The 16,571-nt window shown below is 47.0% G+C and overlaps 1 protein-coding gene across 3 annotated transcripts in view; it reads right to left on the reverse strand.

Moving 5' to 3' along the window:
* Window positions 1-16,571, reverse strand: part of KDM5A (lysine demethylase 5A) — a 62,754-nt gene that overhangs the window by 39,638 nt on the left and 6,545 nt on the right. For 2 of the 3 annotated variants that reach the window (XM_064155661.1, XM_064155660.1), the window contains exons 4-8: window positions 14,257-14,427; window positions 13,635-13,769; window positions 6,582-6,687; window positions 5,099-5,187; window positions 633-791 (exon numbers count right to left, since the gene is read on the reverse strand). In XM_064155661.1, the coding sequence (XP_064011731.1) occupies window positions 633-791; window positions 5,099-5,187; window positions 6,582-6,687; window positions 13,635-13,769; window positions 14,257-14,427 (660 nt within the window). The remainder of the gene's footprint in view (window positions 1-632; window positions 792-5,098; window positions 5,188-6,581; window positions 6,688-13,634; window positions 13,770-14,256; window positions 14,428-16,571) is intronic. The other variant, XM_064155662.1, reaches the window with a different exon arrangement.

Below are 16,571 nucleotides of genomic sequence, written 5' to 3' on the forward strand. Positions count from 1 at the left end.
CAGTGAAGTTCCTCCTTGTGTTGAGTTGGAACCTCCTGTGCTGCAGCTTCCATTCATTGCTCCTCTCAGTCACCTCATTCTTTTTTCAGCAAGGAAATTCAGCTAGCTTCCACCTTCAGAGCCTCAGCACTTCCTTTCAGTCTAAACCAAATATAAACCAGCAGCAATTCTCTAGGTTATTCCTTTCACTTTCTGCTACAAGCTGGTCTCAACAAGGCCATAATGAATTCCCACCCAGCAAAGCCTCCTGTTATGCCCACATTGCTTACTTGGATCACTTCAGTTCACAAAATGCCTCACCACCACGCTGAATCACCCACCACAATCCCACTGCTCACCCTCATTTCTTCCCTCAGCAGCTTATCAAATCCAATTTCAGCTCTCAGCACACAAATGCCAAAGTTTTAGCTGTCACAATGTTATGTAACAAAAGCAGTATGTGGAAACTCTGAAAGGAACATTTCTTTCTCCTCGTGGCTCATCAACCAGGAGTTGCTGGGGATTCACAGCTCATCTTGACACCATTCCAAACAGAACTATGTCTCCTACCCAGAAGGAACAGCATCAAGTTGAACTGCTCTTCTGATCTTACCAGGAACACATGGAAAGCTCAATTTGTTATTGAACTGTACCTCAGCAACGCACTTGGGACACCTCCAGTCCCCTTTGGGTACATCAGGTAAAGGAGGAATCAAGCAAAAAGTGTGATAGCTGTCATCACATCCATCACAGAGCAGCAGTTTGTCCTCGTTATTTCCTCTGCCACAGAACAAGCAAACATACAGATCGACCTGGGGAGAAAAGAGACAAAACCAAGGGTTGTTAGCAATGTCTTCATTCAGAATCTGCCTTCTGGCATAGTCCTAGTCCAATGTGTGATCATTTACAGTTTCCTCTGGTTTCTGAGAAGCACTGATAATGAACAATTATGCCTCAATCCTCCAAAGCAGTCATATGTGGGAGGCAGCTGGACTTTGGGTACTGCTAACTGCTCAGTTGAGTTAGGTGACCATTCTCTATACAGCCCAAAGCAGAATCTTACTGGAGTCAGGCTCAAGAGGCTTGCAGGTTTTAGACTGTTGTGCTCTCCCTCTCTTTGAACCTCTACCATAGAATCATAGAATCAGTCAGGGTTGGAAGGGACCACAAGGAGCAGCTAGTTCCAGCCCCCCTGCCATGGGCACAAACACCCTACCCTAGAGCAGGCTGCCCACAGCCTCATCCAGCCTGGCCTTAAATACCACCAACCATGGGGCCTCAACCACCCATCCAGCCTCTCACCACTCTCATGCTCAACAACTTCCTCCTCATGGCCAGTCTGACTCTCCCCATCTCCAGCTTTGCTCCATTCCTCCCAGTCCTGGCACTCCCTACACTTTTTTGTAGGCACCCTGCAGATATTGGAAGACCACAAGAAGGTCACCTGGGAGCCTCCTCTTCTCCAGCCTGCACAGCCCCAACTCTTTCAGTCTGCCCTCGCAGCAGAGCTGCTGCAGCCCTCTGACCATCCTTGTGGCCCTTCTCTGGACACACTCCAGCATCTCCACATCCCTCTTGTAACAGAGGCTCCAGACCTGGATGCAGTACTCCAGGTGGGGTCTCACCAGAGTGGAGTAGAGGAGGAGAATCACTTCCCTGGCCCTGCTGGGCACACTTCTCCTGCTGCAGCCCAGGCTCTGCTTGGCTTTCTGGGCTGCAAGTGCACACATCATGGGAAGTGATGCAAGTGCACATGATGGAAAACGATTCACACTAAATCCCTACAGAAAGCACATGGCTGAGGAATATCTGCAACAACTATTCCAGAACCATAGATATCATCATTTGCAACAGCACAATGACTCTCTCTGTAATGGAAAAGAGCAGCTAACAGACCCCACAGACCTACAGACTGCAATCTAAAAAGCCAAGGGGAAAGGAACTGCCTGTCAAAGTACCAACTTCTCCTAATCTTGCCTAAAACCACATATTAAAAAAATCCAATTTATCAGAGAGCAGTATTAACCCAGGCACAACAGCAAACAAATTCTGCAGGTGTCTGTCCAAAATGTTCTCTCAACAAGAACACCACTCCCTGGGAGATATTCTCAGGGACAAAGGGGGAAAAGATGAAGCCTTTTGATCTTTTTCTCTTTTTTTGTTATTGCTTTTTCTCCTGTCCAGAGAACATTTCACTTCATATAAATATTTAACAGCCATCCCTGGAGGCATTCAAAGAAAGCCTGGATGAGGCACTTAGTGCCATGGTCTGGTTGATTGGACAGAGCTGGGTGCTAGGTTGGACTGGATGAGCTTGGAGGTCTCTTCCAACCTGGTTGATTCTATGAATAGTATTCTATGTTGATTGGACAGGATTGGATGAAAGGTGCAGCACAGGAGGTTTCACCTCAACACACGAGGGAACTTCTTGACTGTAAGGGTCCCAGAGCACTGGCACAGGCTCCCCAGAGAGGTTGTGGAGTCCTCCGAAGCCTTTCAAGGCCTGTCTGGATGTGTTCCTGTGTGACCTGAGCTGGACTGTATGGTCCTGCTCTGGCAGGGGGTTTGGACCCAATGATCTCTTTTTGGGTCTCTTCCAACCTCTGACATATCTCTCATCCTGATTAGCTACCTATGACTCCACACTACTTTCTTCTCTCCAAACTGATATGAGCACACGTTTTACATTACTGCCAGCCCAAGGGATGATTTACTAAATACAAAGACTGAATGGAAATCTGTCTTCACAACAAGCAGAAGTGTGATTACACAATCATAAACAAGCCTCCCAGCCACCATAAGAAAACACAGTAAGCCTAGGATGATGTATTTCTCAGAGGGAAGGGAAAAGATTCGCCTCATCTCACAGGTAGAATTTCACAGATCATAGAACCAACCAGGTTGGAAGAGACCTCCGAGATCATCCAGTCCAACCTAGCACCCAGCCCTGGCCAAGCAACCAGACCATGGCACTAAGTGCCCCAGCCAGGCTTTGCTTCAATACCTCCAGGGATGGCAATTCCACCATCTCCCTGGGCAGCCCATTCCAATGCCAATCACTCTCTCTGACAACAACTTCCTCTTAACATCCAGACCAGACCTCCCCTGACAGAACTTGAGACTGTGTCCCCTTCTTCTGTTGCTGCTTGCCTGGCAGCAGAGCCCAACCCCACCTGGCTACAGCCTCCCTTCAGGTAGCTGTAGACAGCCATGAGGTCTGCCCTGAGCCTCCTCTTCTGCAGGCTGCACACCCCCAGCTCCCTCAGCCTCTCCTCACAGGGCTGTGCTCCAGGCCCCTCACCAGTTTTGTCGCCCTTCTCTGGACACCTTCCAGCTCCTCAACATCTCTCTTGAATGGAGGAGCCAGAACTGGACACAGGACTCAAGGTGTGACCTGAGCAGTGCTGAGTACCAAATGTAAACAGCAAGGCAGGGCAGTGTTTTTGAGATCTAAGTTACACAAGGCTAATGTATCACCTGAGCCCTTCAAAGCCTCCTTTCACTGAAGAACTCTCATTGAAGCATAAAACAGAGTCACAGAAATTCACAGGACCAGAGTCACAGCAATGAAGTTCTGAAACAGTAATTCTGCTCCTACAGGATTTCCACAAAGTAAATGGGAAGAGTAAGCAAACCAAGGTCTGAAGAAACAAACAAACTAGACAAAATGGTTATAAATTAAAGTATATTTAAACCAAACAATCACAACCCTTAGAAAGCTGAGGGACATTTTATGTTCAGTAGCAGTTTTGCAAACAAACTGAAAGCACACAACTGGTCACAATGCTCTGTTTTTTAAATACCCAATGGCTCCTACATTTTTTTTCCCCCTGAAGTTATTTCCACATCTAAAAATATGGTTACTATGCAACATGTGCAGAGAAAGGCCACAAGGATGAGCAGAGAGCTGGAGCTGCTCTGCTGTGAGGATAGGCTGAGAGAGTTGGGATTGATCAGTTTGGAGAAGAGAAGGCTCCAAGGAGACCTTATTGTGGCCTTTCAGTGTCTGAAGAGAGCTACAAGAAAGCTGGAGAGGGACTTTTCAGGGTGTCAAGTAGTGACAGTACTGGGAGGAATGGATCCAAGCTAGAGAAAGGCAGATTGAGATTAGATGTTAGGAAGGTCTTCAGCATGAGGGTGGTGAGACCCTGGCACAGGTTGCACAGGGTGGTGGTGGAAGCCTCATCCCTGGAAGTTTTTAAGGCCAGGCTGGATGTGGCTCTGTGCAACCTGATCCAGTGTGAGGTGTCTTTGCCCACGGCAAGGGGTTTGGAGCTGGATGATTCCTGAGGTCCCTTCCAACCCTGACACTTCTGTGATTCTCTGACTTTTGGTCATCTTGGCCTTCTATGGCTGAAACTTAAACTCTTGCAAGTGTTCTCAGGCTTAAAATAAAATGAGGCTGAGTTAGTAGCAGAGTCCAATTCTTCGGGCATTAAAAGCACACCATCCTCATTCATGGTGGTATACACATACTGCATTCTGATGCTTAAAAAGTGCTGGGAAAGACATTAAGAAACACCATACACTTCTTTTCCATGGTTAAACATCAGACTGCTAAACACTGGACAGGCACTTAGTGCCATGGTCTAGTTGACTGGACAGGGCTGGGTGCTAGGTTGGACTGGATGAGCTTGGAGGTCTCTTCCAACCTGCTTGATTCTATGCTATCATTCTCCCTCTCAAGGGTTCTTCTTGCGTGAATCTTAATCATGTTGCAACTCAAGCCAGAGAAGACATGAAAGCTGGAATTGCTGAAGCAAAACCTCCTGAAGCACCAGAGGCACTTCAAAAAACACCTTTTAAGGAAATAATAATAGAATTGCTCTACAAAGAGGAGCTCAAATAGAAAGTGGCTACTGAAAGCATGCAAGAAGTCTGTGGCAAAATAAAGCCCTCAACCACATCACAAGCAAGAACCTTCACACTACAACATTCTTCCTGTGCCAAAGGTTAAAACCAAAACACAGAGCAGAGATTTTTGACAATGCTGTCATTCTTCCCATAATTCATCTTTTTTGAGGGGAGGCTGGGAGAGTGTTTTACAAGAAAAACAACAACAGAGCAATGTGGCAACTCAGTTTCTGATCAGAAATCACAGGGAAAGCATCAGACTTACGAAGTTGACAGAAAGCGTTCCCTTGCGCTGCCTCATCTGCATCCCGAATGCCTCTGATCTGGTTCCCTTCCGCCTCCGTGTCACCTCATCTTCAAGCAAAAGGCAGGTCAGAGGTATTAACAGCACATCAAAATAGGTTTAAGTTGCAACACCAAAACAGATGCTCAGACTGGTTTCCTTGCCTTTCCTATCAGAAACAACCTGAGAGGCTAAAGAAAGGCCCTCGGTATACCTGGCCAAGTTGAAGCGAAGAGGGATCAGGAAAAGATGGTTTGTTTAGTCTCTTAGGGTGGCAGTCACCTTAAAAACAGAGTGACTTCAACTGAGAACTGGTGCACTTAGCTGGCAGGATCAGTTTCAGTGCTGCCAAACCCTATTTTCCCTTCCAGTCTCTCAGTTCTTGCAACAGCTGCTTAATCATCTGCGGCTACCTGAAAGGAGAGGCTGCTGCTGGTCTCTTCTCACAGGTAAATAGAAGAAGAGGGAATAATCTCAAGCTGTGACTGGGTAGGTTTGGACTGGATATTAAGAAACATTTTTTCCCCAGCAAGAGTGATCAGACATTGGAATGGGCTGCCCAGGAAGGTGGTGGAGTCACCAACCCTGGATGCTGTGCTTGTTTGAGGCTAATTAAAATGTTTTAATGAGAAAATTTGGATGATAGGCTGTGAAAACGAAACAATGGTGACATCTGCTTCACTCAGAGGCTTGCTGAGGGGGAGAACAGCAAGAACACAGATTAAGACAGAGAGTGTGTATGTCTCTGTCACAGTTGTTGCCTGTGCTTTTCTCCCTGGGCTGCTTCTGTGTAACTAATCCTTCTGCTTTCTAACTCCCCTGGCCAACCCTCCAAAGCTCACCTTGCACGTAAGGCACACACTGGGTAAGGCGGAGGGGTGGAAAGGAGGTGGAAGGGTGGTTGGGAGCCCCTCCTGGGGACTCTGGCTTCTGGTAGGGCTGTTGTGCTCCTGTATTACCTTTAACTTGTCTATTTCTGTCTATAGCTGTAAATATTGCAAATATCTGCTTGTATCTTGTGCTAAGCTGTGAATATTCTTCTCAGCTCCAAGACATCCAAGTGAAGCTCATGATATAAAGCTTAACTTTCAGCCAGCTGAGTCCAGCCTGGCTGATTTCATAAGAGTGAGGGGGCAGATCACTCCCAAAGCATCACAGATGTGTTTAAAATCCATTTGGATGTGGCAGCTGAGGATATGGTTTAAGGGTGAGCTTTGCAGAGTAGGGATAACAGATCCTGGGAGTCTTTTCCAACCAGAATGCTTCTGTGAGCTCTGTGTATTGTTACTGTTACTACCTAATACACCTTGCCAGGCTGCAGGAATAACTGTGAATGGAACCCTACCATACTTGGCCACTTTCTTTTTCCAGTTAGAATGATTTGCTTACTTCTTCACAATGAGACATGCAGAAAGATTTAACATCCTTGTTACTTTATAAAGCAATGAGCCCAAGATTTAGTTACCCTCTTTATCCTTTGCTCCCAACGCCAGTCCCATCATCTTGGGTCCAGCTCCAAAGATCTGCAGCTTCTTGAGTTCAGTATTTCTACTCATTTCTCCAGCCTCTGCCTACAAACAAGACCACATCAGCACAAGCCATCAGTATTTCCCCTCCAGATCTCTTCAGCATTTATCTATACCTTTCATTTAAGACTCATCAAGAGGAAGAAAAAGGAAGCTTGACAAGACAATTTCCTGTTTCAAAACTCAAATGCAAATGGAACAAGAGACAGCATTTTTGTCCCAATCTTCTACATGATTTGCAGTTTGGATTACAGCTAAACTACAGTTACTTATAGAGCAGGTAAAAGAACAAGGTTTGGCTTTCAGGACATTCTGTGCTCCACAACCTCCCTGGGCAACCTGTGCCAGTGTCTCACCACCCTCACTGCAAACAACTTCTTCCTAACATCCAGTCTCTATCTCCCCTCTGTCAGTTTAAACCCATTACTCCTTGTCCTGTCATTACAAGACCTTGTCCACAGTCCCTCCCCAGCCTTCCTGCAAATGGAGACCAGTGACAAGTGGCATTCCTCAGGGGTGGCTACAGGGACCAGTGCTGTTGAACATCTTTGTCAGTGCCATGGGCAGCAGCACCGAGTGCAGCTGTGTGGCCTAACTGACAGGTTGGAGGGAAGAGTTGTGCCAGGGGAGATCTAGGCTGGATGTTAGGAGGAAGCTGTTGGCAGAGTGATTGGCATTGGAATGGGCTGCCCAGGGAGGTGGTGGAGTTGCTGCCCTTGGAGGAGTTCAAGCAAAGCCTGTCTGGGGCACTTTGTGCCATGGTCTAGTTGACTGGCTAGGGCTGGGTGCTAGGCTGGACTGGATGAGCTTGGAGGTCTCTTCCAACCTGCTTGATTCTCTGATTCTATAAGAGAGGGCAGCTAGAGGGGTTTGCTCAGGCTTAAAGGTAGGCCCAAGCTCAGGCTTAAAGGTAGGCCCAAGCCAATCTCAAGAAGTTCACCAAGGCCAACCACAAATACAGGCTGGGTGAGGAATGCCTCCAGAACAGTCTGGAGGAGAAAGATGAACAATTCAACACAAGAGAATGGACTTCTTACATGGGCTTGTAGAGATGGGATGAGAGAGAATGGATTGAAGCTTCAGGAGGGCAGATTTAGACTAAGCACCAGCAAAAAGTTCTTTACAGTGAGTAGTGAGACACTGGAACAAGTTGTCCACAGAGGTCATGGATGCCCCCTCTCTGGAGGTGTTCAAGGCCAGGCTGAATGAGGCCTTGAGCAGCCTGACTGAGTGGAAGGTGTCCCTGCCCATGGATCCCACTAAATCCATTCCTACTTGTGTGGAAAAAAGCTTAGAGAGTTTACAGAAAGAACAGGTGGTGAAACAAAACACTTCAAAATCAGATGCCTACATAACCTTGTGAACACTGCTATGGTACTGACAGCTGAAAGCCTGAGTATCAGCACCATTCAGAAGGCTTTTGGTGGTGTCACTGAAGACTGTATCACAATATCACCAAGGTTGGAAGAGAACTCATAGATCATCAAGTCCACCACAGCCAAAACTGTGAGTGCATGGAAGCAGTCATCTTGCATCTCTTGCCCTTTCCTCGTTCCTAACAACACAAAGTTCCAGCACACCTTTACACTGTGTATTTTCCACCCTTTGGTAAACTGCAATTCCAGTCTCAGCTCCTCCCTGCTAAAGGATGCAGACACATTTTTGTTTCTCTCACCTTCTCAAGTGACAGCACAACCCAAAGGCTTTTCCTCTATGTTAGTGAATCCTAACAACATGATCCAGCTCCACTGGATTCACACATCAAGTGGCAGCACAACCCAAAGGCTTTTCCTCTATGTTAGTGAATCCTAACAACATGATCCAGCTCCACTGGATTCACACACCATCTTTACACTGTTGTTAAAGGTAGGACATGGAGACTTCACCACCTCTCTGCTCTGTTACTGTCACAGTAACCCACAAATCGCAGGCTCACAGGATGGTAGGGATTGGAAGGGACCCCTGGAGATCTTGCAGTCCAAGCCCCCCTGCCAGAGCAGGACTAGAGAATCTAGCACAAGAACACATCTAGACAGGGCTAGAAAGGCTCCAGACAGGGAGACTCCCTAACCTCTTTGGGCAGCCTGTGCCTAGTCAAGAAGTTCTTCTTCATGCTGAAACTGCAGCACAGAAGTTCCAGCTCCATCCTTTGCCCCTTGTCCTATGCCAGGGCACAAGTGAGCAAAGGCTGTCCCTGTCCCTTCCTTCCTGACCCCCAGCCCTCAACTATTGATAGACATTGCACAGATCCCTTCTCATCCTTCTCCTCTCCAGACTGAGCAGCCCCAGGCCTCTCAGCCCCTCCTCATCAGGCAGTGCTCCAGTCCTTTCAGCATCATTGTAGCCCTCCCTTGGACTCTCCCCAGCAGATCCCTGTCCCTCTTGAACTGGGGAGCCCAAAACTGAACATAACACTCCAGATGAAGTCTCACTATGGCAGGGTAGAGGGGGAGGAGAACCTCGCTCCATCTGCTGGCCACACTCCTCTTAATGCACACCAGGATACTACTGGCCTTTTTGGCCACCAATGCACACTGCTGTCCCATGCAGAACTTGCTGCCCACCAGCATTCCCAGGTCCTTCTCCACCTGTAGCTGGTGCAGTTGATTTTTCCTTCCCGGGTGCAGGACTCTGCACTTCTCCTTGTTGACCCTCATTAGATTCCTCTTTGCCTGGCTCTCAGCCTCACTGAATGGCCTCACAGCCTCCAGGTGTCTGAGCCTAGCCTCCCAGTTTGGTACTGTCAGCAGACAACTTCAAAACATTTGCATCCTCCCCATTCCATCCCCCGTGCACAAGACCAGAAGAGTTACAAGCAAGAATCAATACATTCTGAGCACCTGTCAGCACAACCCAGAGTTCTTTGGGTTTACATAACTGCTCCCAGGGAAGAAAATCTTTCACAGTAAAAAAAAAAAATTGGAAGCTTATTTTACTGATTCTCTTATTCTGCAATCAACCACAGCTGTAAAAAGTAAACTGCAAGCAGATACAGCACTCAAAACTGAGTTCAATCCTTCAGAAAATTCCCTGGGCACTAATATCCTCTGAAAAGGAAATTAATTCACTTCCCCCCCACACCACAATACTGCATTTCAGTACTAGAAATGACCTTGCTGCAACCTTGTTAGACAAATCCCTTACCAATTAAAATACATCCTAACAGGTCACCTATGAAGATCCACTCATCTTTCCCCCTCCCTCCTAAAACTCAATTTTCCATAAGGAAATTTTCCTTTCCTGATTTGAATTGAGTCTATTTCTTGTTGCCTCCTCCTATTCAGAAACAATGGACTCAACTGACAGCTGATTACAGGATCCAAACATTCTCAACCCATCCCTCATGGTGGAGAATTCTTCTGGCTTTATTTTCTCACTTGCTCTAGAAAATCATATTTAAGTCTACCACCTCCTCCTATCACTGAGGATCTCTGTTTATTGTTGATTATGATATTTCTGCTTTCTTATTTAACACCCATTCTTAGGTAAGTGGCCTTGCCCTTGTGGCCAGGAGGGCCAATGGGATCCTGAGGTGTATTCAGTACCCAGCACATCGAGGAGGTTCTCCTGCCCCTCTACTCTACCCTAGTGAGGCCCCATCTGGAATACTGCATCCAATTCTGGGTTCCCCAGTTCAAGAGGGACAGGGATCTGCTGGGGAGAGTCCAACACAAGGATGCTGAAGGGACTGCAGCACTGCCTGGTGAGGAGAGGCTGAGAGCCCTGGGGATGCTTAGTCTGGAGAAAAGGTTGAGAGGAGATCTGACAAATGTCTGTAATTAGCTGAGGGCTGGGGGGCAGAAAGGAAGGGACAGGGACAGCCTCTGCTCACTTGTGCCCTGGCACAGGACAAGGGGCAAGAGATGGAAAGTACAGCACAGGAAGTTCCAGCTCAACACGAGGAAGAACTTCTTGACTGTAAAGGTCCCAGAGCCCTGGCACAGGCTGCCCAGAGGTTGTGGAGTCTCCTTCTCTGGAGCCTTTCCAGCCCTGTCTGGGTGTGTTCCCATGCAACCTGTGCTGGATTCTCTGGCAGGAAGGGTTGACTGAAAGATCTCCAGAAGTCGCTTCTCTCCCATCCTGTGATCTGCAAGATGCAAAGCGTTCCTGCAAAGTACTTGTGGAGCTCTACTGAGAAGCAGCCAAGGTCAGCACAGTCACTTGTGCTCATTACCCAGGCCCTAGGCTGCTCAGCACACTGCACACAAAGCCTCCAGGTGTAGCAGCCAGGGCAGAATGACATTTAGCTAGCAGCTTCTCACATGATTTACATATTACCTGTTCTCTGAAGGCTACTGTGACTCTATAATGGAGACAATCAGTGGTACAGTTCCAGGTAAGCACTTCAAACAGTAAGCAGAGTCCTCTTTATAACATGGAGGCGCCCTGAACACTGGAACCATTTCTCAGCCTGCTCCAGATATTTACAGTTCCACCATGTGGGGCTACTGAGAACAACTCTTGGCCTTTAAGTACACTTTCAGAGTCAACTTCACAGAGTTACACATAGCTTCCAAAAGAGTAATTTTGGTGTCTTAAGCAGGTAGGTTGAATTTTTTTCTGTGCTGAAAGACTCATTTTAGTAACTCTACTGTTTAAGAATGAGGATGGCTACAAGCCTAATAAATACATACATAAATGTACTTTTTGCAGATGATCCAAGTAAAATCAACTCTTTCCTTTCTGAAATGCAGCCCCTTAACTGACATGAAGCAGATACACTGTGCCACAATCACCACAGAATGTTTTTTTTCCAAGCAGGAAAAACGAGACCCATTATTCTACTGAAATCAGCAGAAGACAAGACCCCACAGGATCCTAATATAATATGGTGCCACTGAAATCATGAGAAAGGCCCCCAGCAGCATTATTCCACAAGCTTTGTTCCAATTCCCCAGAATCCCCCAGAACAAATGACCATTTCAGTTCCTGCAGTGTTCTCAGCTTTACTGGATAGCTCACTGACAATAGAGGGTTTGAGAGACATGTAAGAGCACAGCCTGGGATAGATGCATTGTTATGTGGCTATGATGAATAAACAGCAAGGCAGTCTCAGTAAGTGGAGTAAAGAGACTTAAAAAAGCAGCTTAGTCTAAATCAGTCAGGTCAGAGAAAAAGATGAAGGTTTATGAAGTATACTCAAAAGATCTCAGTCATAAGGAAGATGCATTTGAAAGAAACTCTTTAAGAGCATTTGAAAATAAATTTTTGGTGCTTAAAGTAAGTCTAGAATGGCATCAAGCAGGTAATGATTGTTGGATCTAAATCCAGCTTTTGCCCATGTTCTGCTGACATATCAGCAGGGAGCTGGCAGCCAGTCACTAGTGGTGTTCTCCAAGGGCCAGAGCTGGGCCCAGTCCTGTTCAATATCTTTACTGATGATCTGGACCAGCAGATTGAGTCCAGCATCAGTGAGTTTGCAGATGACACCAAGCTAGCAGCAGGTGTGGAGCTGCTGGAGGGTAGGAGAGCCCTGCAGAGGGACCTTGCCAGGCTGGATGGGTGGGCAGAGGCCAACGGGATGAGACTGAACAAGGCCAAGTGCAGGGTTCTTCACTTTGGACACAACAACTACAGGCTGGGGACAGAGTGGCTGAGAGCAGCCAAGCAGAAAGGGACCTGAAGGTGCTGGTAGAGAGTAGCTGAACATGAGCTAGCAGTGTGCCCAGGAGAGCCAATGGCATCCTGGCCTGGATCAGGAGCAGTGTGGCCAGCAGGACAAGGGAGGTTATTGTGACCCTGTGCTCAGCATTGCTCAGGCCACACCTCGAGTACTGTGTCCAGTTCTGGGCTCCTCCATTCAAGAGAGATGTTGAGGTGCTGGAAGGTGTCCACAGGAAGGGGACAAAGCTGGTGAGGGGCCTGGAGCACAGCCCTGTGAGGAGAGGCTGAGGGAGCTGGGGGTGTGCAGCCTGCAGAAGAGGAGGCTCAGGGCAGACCTCATTGCTCTCTACAACTGCCTGAGCAAAGGCTGTAGCCAGGTGGGGTTGGGCTCTTCTGCCAGGCAAGCAGCAACAGAACAAGGGGACACAGTGTGAAGTTGTGCCAGGGGAGGTCTAGGCTGGATGTGAGGAGGAAGTTGTTGGCAGAGAGAGTGATTGGCATTGGAATGGGCTGCCCAGGGAGGTGGTGGAATCACCATCCCTGAAGGTGTTTATAAGGAGGCTGGATGAGGCACATAGTATCATGGTTCAATTAATCAGGTGTTAGGTTGGACTCAGTGATCCTAGAGGTCTTTTCCAACATGGCTGATTCTGTGATTCTGAGCTCTAGCTGTGCTGTGAAGGGCCACAGTATGCTGCCAGTAACAGATAGCTGTGCCAAAAGGTGAAGGCCTGCTTTAAGCAATGTAACAGAAACAATGGAGCCATCTGGACAAGCCTTCAAGATTACTTCTAATGATATAGTAGTTAAAATGGTGTCGTTTCATCTTGAGAATCACTGGAGGATACTCCCAGCATTTAATATCACATAGTGGAACAGCAGAATGTCTAACCCAGAAGAAAAGAAACTGCTCTTCAGCAGAAAACTTGTGGAACTGCTGTTTTGTTTCTTCAGCAAACCAGTCTGTCCAGATGAGGAATTAGCTCAAGTGCAATTCCCACAGTTAACAAGGACTTATCTCAACGTATTTGCATAACTAATGGGTATATCTGGAAGAGTTGTAAAACGTTTTCAGCTCTGCCTGAGCAGAAGTTTCTTCATCATCTCACAAACAGCTTTCTATCTGGTTAGTTTTCACAGAGAGATTAACTACAAAGGTAGCCAGGCCACCTGTCATAAACAAAAAGCAGCTTTTAAACGTTTTCAGTTACAGTGCAGCTACCATAAGCAAAACCAGGCCCAAAAGAGGCATCCTTCTCTAGATTTTATACGAACAAAGGCTGCTTTCTGGTAGTGCTTTTAAGCAGGCTCCCACAGCCAAACAAAGGCCACTGCACTGCCAGTGCTGCTGCGGCAGTGGGGAGAGCGCAGATCTGCTCCCTCTGTACCTGGGACTTGACGCGCCTGGTCCTCTTCAGCACAACATTCATCCTTGAAGCCTGCTTTGGGGAAACCTGGGCATCTGAGCTGAGCTCCTCAACCTCCACTTTTTCCTTAAGGTCCAAGTTTGGCTTCTGGATGCCCTAAAGGATCAGAACATAGAACACCAGGTCAATTGATCAGGCAGCGTCAATCATTCCAGGGGATGTGAAACACTCTGCTGAGACACAGGAGTGAAAATGCCACAGCATTCCACAGACCAGTTTGACAAGAGACCAGTTAAGCTACACACTCTAAACAAGGAAGCAATCTCAAGCTCAAAAAGACAGACATCCTCCCAAATATCATCTTTTGCCCTGTTTTCCTTCCCACCAAGGCTGCCCTCAGTCCTAATAGAAGGGCAATCAGAAAACAACCACACGATGCCACGCTCCAGCTGCGAGCACTGCTGTCACAGGTAAGCATGAGGGTGGCTGTAGAGCTGTTTACTGAGGGTGGCTGTAGGGTTGTTTACACAGCTAAAGCTTCTAAAAGCATAGAGCCTGTGTTGTTGCTTCACATGCAGCAATAAAGAGCATTCAACATGCAGTCTGGGTCCCCTCTTCGTATCCTGAAGAAGCATCATCGTACCATAAGGCTGACCCCAGACTGGAAGAGCTCATAGGGGTACAAGATTCGTTCATAATGAGACTTGAGTAACGACCCAGTGCCTTTTCCTGGGAGGTAGCCAAGTCGACTTGCCACTTTAGACCATTTCTTCTCCTTAGTAACTACTTCAAAGCCTCCTTTGCTGGCAACAATCTGAAACACAAATCAAAAAGGGAAGAGTTTTGAGCAGCTCTTGGATATATCAAGAATCAACTAAAGCAGTCAAGTATTCAAAAGTGGCAAACTCCTGAATTTAGTCTTTGTTTCCTGATGGACTGTTGTTGCAATAATAAACATTTACCCTCATTACTCAGCACATTCAATTTTCCTAGCAAGTGTTAAATTGTGGACAGGAGGAGGTGGTCAGTTAAGGTTTGCCATGTATTGGAAAGAACACAAATCTCACCACCACAACAAATGGAAAGTTCATTCTCAACAGGCTTGCACTCTGCTGCAAAACACAAGTCTGGCTAGAAAACAAACCCCAGATGAAAGGGAGTGTAGGAGCTCACAACTGCAGAATTATACTCTCACAAGACTCTGGATGTCAGGCTGCTGTAAAAAGAGAGAAAACTGAATCATAGAATGGTTTAGGTTGGAAGAGACCCCAGAGCTCATCTAGGTGCAACCCCCTGCCATAGGCAGGGACACCTCCCACTAGAAAAGGTTGCTCAAGGCCTCATTCAACCTGGCCTTGAGCACCTCCTGGGAGGTTGTGGAGGACAGAAGCACAGAATGTGATCTTTGATCACATTGGGTGCTTCTGTCCTCCACAACCTCCCTGGGCAACCTGTGCCAGTGTCTCACCACCCTCACTGCAAAGAATCCTTTCCTAACATCCAGTTGCAATCTCCCCTCTGCCAGTTCAAACCCATTCCTCCTCATCCTGTCATTACAAGACCTTGTCAATAGTCCCTCCCCAGCCCTCCTGTAGGCTCCCTTCAGATACTGGAAGGCCACTCCAAGGTCTCCTTGAACCTTTCTCTTCTTCAGGCTGCAGAACTTCAACTCTTGAAGCCTGTCCTCACAGCAGAGCTGCTGCAGCCCTCTGAGCATCACTGTGGCCTGCTCTGGACTGGCTCAAACAGTTCCATGGCCTTCTTGTGTTGAGGGCTCCAGAAGTGCACACAGGACTGCAGGTGGGGGCTGAGGAGAGCAGAGCCAAAGGGCAGAATCCCCTCCCTTGCCCTGCTGCAGCCCAGCACAGGGTTGCTGTCTGGGCTGCACTCACACTGCAGGCTCATGTTGAGCTTTTCATCAGCCCAGACCCTCAAGTTCTTTACCTCAGGGCTGCTCTCAGCCATTCCCCACCCAGCCTTAGATTGCACCAAGCCAGGTGCAGGACCTTATACTTGGCCTTGTTGAATCTATCTTCCAAATTAACTCAGCCCAGTTCTTACACCTGACTGGTTTGAGCCTCATAATGCACATACAGAACTATCACTGCTTCCATGTAACTAGTATGTACACAGACCCATTTGCCTCCAAGCAATGATGATCACAGCATGAGTTGCTTCCCTAGAATCACTGGCCATTTTTCCATCCTGTCTAGTTTCACTGCCAAGCAGCTTAAAAGCCAAATGAATTTTCATGTCACTGCTATTATTGTAACACTAAAAGCACCTCCACGACAGTGTAGCCTTGCCTTATGTTTCTTTACATGTGCTTTACTGTTTCACAGACTGTTAGAAACCCCAATGCAAAAGCTTTTTGTTGCTGGAGTGAAATTTACAGCTGAGGTAAATTCGAAAGTGAAATTGTGGCAGTGATGTATTTGTTCACTCAGGTTGCTCCTGTTATCAGGGATGGCTACAGTCAGATCAAACAACAGCATTATTGATCATTTGATTTAAATCCTATATAGAAAAGCCATTTTTACATCAACTACTCCTAAATTTCAACTGAACTTCTTTTTTTTTTTCTCTGGAGATTTTCATTTCTGAAATTATCTGTGCCAAAAAAAAAAAAAAAGCCAGAGGAGCAACTAAGTAACTAAGCTGAGACCTGTGTTATCTGCAGGCAACTAAAAACTTCTCTTAACAGTAACCTGACAATTTCTCACTGTCCCAAGACAGATTTTACCATCGGTTCCAGACTGGTTAAAAGACTCTGACTTCTTTACTTAAAAACAAAAATAAATCAATTCATATGTTTACATTTTTACTTTCCTTACAAACCTTGACAAGGAATGGAAACAGATCCTCTAACCCAAAAGCACCAGAATTGGGGGCCACGAGGATCCTCAGAGGGCTGCAGCAGCTCTGCTGTGAGCACAGACTGAAAGAGTTGGGGCTGTG

Source organism: Pogoniulus pusillus, chromosome 15 (assembly GCF_015220805.1).
Source record: "Pogoniulus pusillus isolate bPogPus1 chromosome 15, bPogPus1.pri, whole genome shotgun sequence".
NCBI classification, from domain to species: Eukaryota; Metazoa; Chordata; class Aves; order Piciformes; family Lybiidae; genus Pogoniulus; species Pogoniulus pusillus.